The 7,618-nt window shown below is 57.6% G+C and overlaps 1 protein-coding gene across 1 annotated transcript; it reads right to left on the bottom strand.

Moving 5' to 3' along the window:
- Positions 1 to 1,780: 1,780 nt before the first annotated feature.
- Positions 1,781 to 5,133, bottom strand: LOC112270714. The gene is made up of 6 exons (XM_024458766.1): positions 4,915 to 5,133; positions 4,598 to 4,846; positions 4,128 to 4,478; positions 3,466 to 4,014; positions 2,781 to 3,014; positions 1,781 to 1,906 (listed from the first exon to the last, which is right to left on the bottom strand). The coding sequence occupies exons 1-6, from the start codon at positions 5,131 to 5,133 to the stop codon at positions 1,781 to 1,783; spliced, it is 1,728 nt and encodes a 575-aa protein (XP_024314534.1).
- Positions 5,134 to 7,618: the final 2,485 nt, after the last annotated feature.

Genomic DNA, 7,618 nt, shown 5'->3' on the forward strand with positions numbered 1-7,618 from the left:
GGTGGGGAAGAAGGCGATGCCGCCGGCGGGAACGGGTGGCGACGGCAAGGTTCGCTCAAAGGCAATCCCTTCTCGTCGACGAGCAGGCACTTTTCGCAAAAAGAAATAAGAAAAGACGAGTAGGCACCGGCGTCGACGCAGGGCTCCTCCTCCTCCTCACCATGGTCGTCGTCCTCCCTCTGAACACGGCGACGCAGCAATGCAGGCGAAGCCCGAGCTTCGACAAGCCCGAGCCGAGCCTCTCCAGGCGGCTCTTATGACGTCATGGCCCGAGCTCGCCGAGCTCGCCGGCGGCGAGCTCGGCTCGGACCGCGTCTGCCCCATGCAGCGTGGCGTGCAGTGCACTTAGTTGAAAATTAGAACAGATTGGAATGTGCCCATGATAAAGGGTTATGGGCCGCTCACTACTCCTGATTCAATACGGATGATTTTTGCAAATCGAGTTAAACATCCGGATTCCGGCCGATCCATTAAAACATGTTGCCCAGGCCCAAGTGATTCATCAGGAATGACACCATTGTGACAAGCTCGCCCATGGCTGAGCTGCCCCTGCAAGCCACGAAGGTCAGCATCTCCCCCCACACCCCTGCCACCACCTGCCATCTGGTCTCATCGTCCAGCTTGTTCAGCTCAGCCGCCAGCATGAGTGCGTCAAGCAGCACCGACCTCCTCTCGTCGCTGTCCTCCTCCTTGTCCTTAACCCCCGTCGACGGCTTCTCGACATCCTCCGTGGCTTGGTTCAGGCGGCTCAGCGGGATCCTGCAGGCCTCTTCGTCCCCAAGGAAGTGCCAGCGGCTGACGCCGATGGACTTGAAGAAGAGACGCGCCTCGGAGCAGGGTGTCCCTGTACCGGATCAGCCCGATCCCGGCGACCGCCGACAGCATGTCCGACTGCTTGATGAGGAGGTAGAGCATATACTCAGGCTGTAGCTGATGAGGTTCATCTGCGTGATCGTCTCCGACCACCGTCTCCGCGGCCGCCAAAGCCGCCTCGCAGCACCCACCAGCCAAGCGAAGCAGCCGGAGCCCTCGAGGATGACCATGGTCCAGTTCGAGGCGACGAGCATGGCCAGGGCGGCCGCGTCGAGAAGCACGGCGCCGACGAGGAGCATGTAGGTGATGCGACGTCGACGGGCAGAACAACGCCCCTCTTGTCGATGCGGACGAAGAGCAGGAGCGAGGCGGCAAGGCAGCAGGAGCAGAGGAAGCGGAGCGCGTAGCCGGTCCTGGTGTGGATGACCTGGGCCTTGGTGTACTTGACGTCGTAGAGGAAATGGAGCTCCGCCTCCACGACCTCGAACGCCTCGCGAAGGCGTGGCTGGTCCTCCGCTCGCCGACGAAGCTGAGTGTAGAGAAACTGAATGACGCAACACGCTTGATTGTATTGCTCAATGAGGTTTATATACACGTACATTGTTGACTCAACTGCAAACTAGCCCACTACGGCCACTACTGCTACAATTACAAAGACTCAAAACTGTTAGCACATGCACTGCTACGATCCCATGCTCCAACACTCCGCCCCAGTGCCAGCGTGAACAGAACAAACGCCAAGACTGGATCGAAATCTCTGAAATGTAGCTGTGGGCAGTCCTTTAGTCATCACGTCAGCGAATTGCTGATCTGCATGTTGGTACGTGTAGAACTCGAAGGGCACCGAGCGCAACCTTTTCTCTGACTTTTTTTCGAAACGAGGCAAAAGATTTGCCTATATATTGATCAAGAAGGAGTAAACATTGTTGACCGAAGCCAAAGAGAAAGAAAGAAAAAGAGGAGAAAGCTAAGGCAAGATGCTCGCAAGGTGCTTGGCTCCGGTGAGCGCCCAGGCGCGTCCCTCGTCTTTGATCCACTCGATCAGGACTTGAGGGAGCGTGTGCACGTTATTGAAAACCCTGGCATTGCGCTCCTTCCAAATTTCCCAATCACGAGCATGAGGATGGTCCGGATGCCCTTCCGGGGCCCGCCTCAGGGGGATGCGAGGGAAACCCACCGAGAGGCCACCGTGTCCGTTGTCACGTTGTCCGGGTGGAGGAGAGCCGGGACGTCGATCTAGGCGGAAACGCATGACCAAATGCGCTTGGAGTAGCGACAGTCGAAGAGGAGATGTGCGGCCGTTTCTGGGCAGACCCCGCAGAGCTTGCAGAGCGGCTAGTGCGGCCAGCCCCTGGCCGCTAACCGGTCGTTGGTCCGGAGTCTGTTCTGAATGGCAAGCCAAGCGAAGAAACGACACTTCGGCGGAGCCCATGGCGACCAAATGAGGTGGTGGAAGTTGCAAGCCGTGGCTCCGAAGAATTGCGCTTTATAAGCAGAGCTGGTCAAGTAGATCCCATTCGGCGTGAGGGTCCAGATGATGCTATCAGGCATATCCGGAAGCATCTCGCGGTTCTGTAGCCTGATCCAGAGATCGACGAACTCCGCGATGTGGGCAGGGGTGAATGAGTCAAGGTTCAGGTCAGTGGCCCATTGGTTGGGAGTCATAGCATCCTTAACTGTGCGGTTCTTGCGGCGGGCGGCCCGAAAAAGATTTGGGGTGATGTCTTTAGGCCGTTAGCCGTCAAGCCAGGCAGAGGACCAAAACGAAGCCGTGCACCCGTTGCCGATAGTGATTTTGGTGGAGACATCAAAGAGGCTTTTGTCAATATCGTCGCACGGGAGGTCAAGGCCCACCCACGGCTTGTCGGGGTGGTCCAGGAGTTCCACAGCCACCGGAGACGGAGCGCACGTGAGAATTTTTCAAGGTTCAGGATGCCCAGGCCGCCTAAATTCTTCGGCCGGCATACGCGTTGCCAGTTGATCTTACACTGCCCATCGGAGGCCTTGTCGCTGCCGCTCCACTGGAAGTTGCGGCAGAGCTTATCGAAGTCTTGCAGAACCCCTTTGCTAGGACGAATGGCCGAAAGCGAGAAGATGGGAATAGAGGTCATGACAGACTTGACCAGCGTGAGGCAGCCCGCACTGGTGAGCAATTTGCCCTTCCAGATTGCCAGTCTACCAGCCGCCTTGTCGATGATATACTGAAAATCCGAGCATCGCAGACGGCCCAGAGAAAGCGGGAGGCCCCAGTACCGAATAGGGAAATTAACCCTCTCCGCAGGGAAGCCGGCGAGGATTTCATCCAGGACGGCGGCATCGCAGCGGATCGGAGCGATGGAACTTTTTGCAACGTTCGTCCGCAACCCGCTAACCTCGCCAAAATTTTGGAGGATGTTGGACAGGTTGGCCACGTCAGGAGCAGTAGGCGAGAGGAAGATCACCGCATCGTCAGCATAGAGAGAGACACACGGAGAGGCGAGGCAAGGCGCCCGGGGAACTCGCTAAGCAAGAGGATGCGCTGGAGCGGGTCGATGGCCAGGATGAACAGGAGCGGGGATAACGGATCGCCCTGCCGTGGCAGAAAGCATCACATGGGGACCCGTTGAGGAGGACGTGCGAGGTGGCAGAGGCGAAGAGGTTTGTCAAACATGCCGGAAAACGGTTGGGGAAGCCGCGGCGCTGCAAGAGCTCGAGAATGAAGTCCCAGCGAACGGTGTCGAAAGCTTTGGCGATGTCGAGCTTGATGAGGAGAGTGGGCGACTTAGACCGATGAAGTCTGCGGGCCATGCCCTGGACGAACATGAAATTGTCATGGATGCTCCTGGATTTGATGAAGGCACTTTGGCTGAGGGAAACCAGCTCGTGCATCTTGGGCCGCAGCCGCATCACCATCGCCTTGGAAAGGATCTTAGCCATGGCATGAATGAGGCTAATCGGCCTGTAGTCCGAGATCGAATCGGCGCCGTCTTTTTTGGGTATGAGGATAGTGTTGGCCGTGTTGCAGATGTGGAGATTGTGAGTTTCTTGTCTCCGGAACGCGTTAGCGAGGCACATGATGTCATCTTTGATGATGGGCCAGAAAGCACGGAAAAAATTGCCCGTGAACCCGTCTGGACCCGGGGCCTTGTCGGCGGGGGACTCGATGATGGCCTTGAGGATTTCCTCTTCCGAGAACGGGAGGTCAAGATCATCGAGGTCATGCTGTTGAAGGTCAAGGGCCGCCCAATTGAGGTCGAGCGAGCAAGGCGCAGGTCTTCCGAGGGCAGAAGCAAAATGCGTCGAGATCGCCGCGGCTTATCATCGTGGGTGGAGACCCAGTCGTTGCCAACACGAAGCCTCTGAATGTGGTTCTTCCTACGATGGCCGTTAGCCCGAATGTGGAAAAATTTGGAGTTAGCATCCCCTTCCTTAAGCCAGGCAATGGTGGCGAACTGCTTCTTCCGCGCCCGCTCGAGGGAGGCGAGCGCCAGGATCCTGCGCTTGAGATCCGAGCGGAGACCGCGCTCCTCCGGCGTAAGCGAACGATTCTCCTGCACGACATCGAGCTGGAAGACGACGTCGAGGGCCATGAGTAGGAGGAGCTTGGAGTGGGAGAAGAGAAACTTGCTCCAAGAGCGGAGGCGGGAGGCGGTGAGCTTGAGCTTGTGGTTGACAATGTGGACCAGCTGAGGATGTTCTCGAATTTGAACCAGAAGTTCTCGAATTTGAACTGGCGGGGGCGCCAAGGGCCGCTCTGGTTTGACAAAAGAATGGGGCAATGGTCGGAGAGCGAGGAGGAAAGAGCGTGAAGCGTGTGGTTGTCGAAAGCCAGATCCCAAGCGTTGTTGTAGAAGGCACGATCAAGCTTGACCAAGGTGGGGGATTCACGCTCGTTGCTCCAGGTGAATTTCCGGTTTTGAAGGTTGATTTCCTTAAGATTGCAGTCCTCGAGCGCGCGGCAGAATTGGCCCATGAGGCGCAGGTTGACATTCCTGTTGTTCTTGTCGCAGGCGCGGTAGATGAGATTGAAGTCGCCAAGGATGAGCCATTTTTGCTCCACATCCGGTGCAAGACCCCCAATCTCACCGAGGAAAGCAGGCTTCGCACCGTCGGCGCACGGACCATAGACAGAGTGAGCTTGAAGTAGGTTTCGCACTCGAGAATGGTGACCATGGCCGAGGCAGAGTAGGTGCCGAAGGAGACGTCGGAGAGGGCAACGGAGTTTTCGTCCCAAAGCAGGAGGATGTCACCCCTTGTCCCCTCGGCCGGCAGGTGGGGGGCATGCTTTGCTAGCCGGAAGCCACCGATGCAGGCGGCGTCGCTTTGGGAGATGGCGGCCATTTTCGTTTCCTGGAGGCAAGCAACATGGCAGGGGGTGTCGGCGATGGTGGCGTGGACGGCGTCTTTTCGCGAGGGGTCGTTTAGGCCGCGTACGTTCCAGCTGAGGATGTTGAGGTTTGGCCCAATCATGGAAACTTGGTAGACGTCGAGACTGTGAGAGGCGCCTTCTCTCTGACAGCTACCTTCTCTCTGACAAATTGAATGTCGAGCTCGATGTGCTTTGTCCGGCGATGGTGCACTGGATTTGCCGACATGTACACTGCTGACACGTTGTCACACTATACTACCGTAGCCTTCGGGACTGCACAGTCCAGCTCGCCCAGAAGCTGCTTGAGCCAGCAGCATTCGGCTACAGCATTGGCCACTGCCCGATACTCCGCCTCGGCGCTTGACCGGGATACTGTGGGCTGGCGTTTCGACGACCACGAGATGAGGGAATCGCTGATGTAGATGCAGTGGCCTGAGGTGGAACGCCTCGTGTCTGGACAGCCGGCCCAGTCCGCGTCTGAGTACGCGATCACCTCGGTGGACGATGAGGCGAGCAGCTGCAGCCCGAGAGTAGTCGTACCACGGACGTAGCGCAGGATACGCTTCACCAGCGCCAGGTGTTCGTCCCACGGGTCATGCATGTGAAGGCATGCCTGCTGAACAGGATAGGCGAGGTCGGGGCGTGTCATGGTGAGGTACTGGAGCGCCCCAACCAAACTGCGGTACTCCGATGGGTCCTCCAGTGGTGCGCCGGCGTCGGCCGGCAGGTTGCCATGTGTGTCGACCGGCATAGATGCAGCTTTGCAGTGCTGCATGCCAGCACGGTCCAGAACATCTTCAGCGTACCATTGTTGGCACAGGAAGAAGCCGCGAGGGGTGCGCGTGACCTGCATGCCAAGGAAGTAGTGGAGGGCGCCGAGATCCTTCATGGCGAACTCGGCGTGAAGTTGTCGGCTCACATGCTGCAGGAACGTAGTCGATGAAGCCGTGATGACGATGTCGTCGACATACAGTAGAAGAAAGCATGTGTCGTTGCTCCGCCTGAGCATGAACAGCGAGCTGTCGGCGCGCGAGGGGACGAAGCCGATGGAGCGGACGAAGGCAGCGAATCGCTGGAACCATGCCCGAGGTGCCTGCTTCAGCCTACAGCGATTTGTCGAGGTAGCAGACGTGGTTCGGCTTGCTGGCGTCGAGGAAGCCAGCTGGTTGACGGCAGAACACCTGCTCCTGGAGAACACCGTGCAGAAAGGCGTTTCACACGTCCATCTGGTTGACGGGCCACTGTCGCGAAGCGGCCAGCATCAGGACGGTGCGGATCGTTGCCGGCTTGACGACGGGGCAGTATGTCTCGTCGTAGTCGATGCCCGGGCACTGGTGGAAGCCCCGGACGACCCAACGGGCCTTGTAGCGGTCGAGGGAGCCGTCCTCACGGAGTTTATGGCGAAAGACCCATTTGCCCGTCACGATGTTGGCCGCGGGTGGGCGAGGGACGAGCCGCCAGGTGTTGTTGCCGATGAGGGCGTCAAACTCCTCTTGCATGGCCTTGCGCCAGTTGGGATCGCGCAGAGCGGCATGGACCGAAGTCGGCACAGGAGAGATCGAGGAGGCAGTCAGATTGGTGTATCGTTTGTTGGGAAGGAATATGCCCGCACGAGTGCGGGTGATCATGGGGTGTGGCTGGCCGGCTGCCGCGGCAGGGGAGAGCGGGCTATCTGCTGTAGCAGGAGATGCGGCAGGGGATGGCGGGCTGGCTGCCGCGGCAGGGGAGAGGCAGTTGGCGGTGGAGAAAATCTGGGCGTGGTGGTTGGGAGTTGCGATGTGATGGCCAGATCATCCGCAGGAGGAGGTTGTTGGGCTGGAGTTGGTTGTAAAGAATAGGCGTAAGGAAAAGGGTCCTCATCGAATGTAACATGCCGAGATGTGATTACACGGTTGGACACGGGATCGAGACATCGATATCCATCATGGTTTGCTGGTTCCCGAGAAAGACACAGGGGATAGATCGGGCTGCAAGCTTGTGAGGGGCGGTGGCTGTTGTGTTTGGAAAACAAAGCGAGCCAAAAACACGCAAGTGCTCAACAGATGGAGCTTGGCCATATAGGAGCTCGTATGGGGTGGAGAGAACAGTGGCTTTGCATGGTCGTCTGTTGAGAAGATAAGTTGCAGTGGCTAGGACATCGGCCCAGAAATGCAAGGGCATAGAGGCCTGAAACAGGACACAACGCATGCTGTCATTTAGGGTTCGTAGGATTCTCTCAGCTTTCCCGTTCTGTTGGGAGGTGTAAGGACAGGAGGGGCGCAGGTGGATGCCGTGCTTGGAGGAAGAAGGCTCGGTTTGCAATGTTGTCAAATTCCTTGCCATTGTCGGTTTGGAGAGAAACGATGGGACGAGAGAATTGTGTTTGAACCATGGCATGGAAAGTAACAAGCAATTGGTGAACTTCAGATTTTTGCTTCATGGGAAACGTCCAAACAAAATGAGAGAAGTCATCTAATA

The sequence above is a fragment of the Brachypodium distachyon genome, chromosome 2 (assembly GCF_000005505.3).
Source record: "Brachypodium distachyon strain Bd21 chromosome 2, Brachypodium_distachyon_v3.0, whole genome shotgun sequence".
NCBI lineage: Eukaryota > Viridiplantae > Streptophyta > Magnoliopsida > Poales > Poaceae > Brachypodium > Brachypodium distachyon.

Bases quoted from the DNA above. Each gene is read 5' to 3' on its own strand.
- LOC112270714 (XM_024458766.1), bottom strand. From the start codon at position 5,133: ATGGCCGCCATCTCCCAAAGCGACGCCGCCTGCATCGGTGGCTTCCGG. The intron at 4,479-4,597 runs GCTCTTTCCTCC...GAACATCCTCAG, and splicing joins TCGACAACCACACGCTTCAC to CTGGTCCACATTGTCAACCA. The intron at 3,015-3,465 runs GCATGTTTGACA...TCGGATTTTCAG, and splicing joins GCTTCCCCAACCGTTTTCCG to TATATCATCGACAAGGCGGC.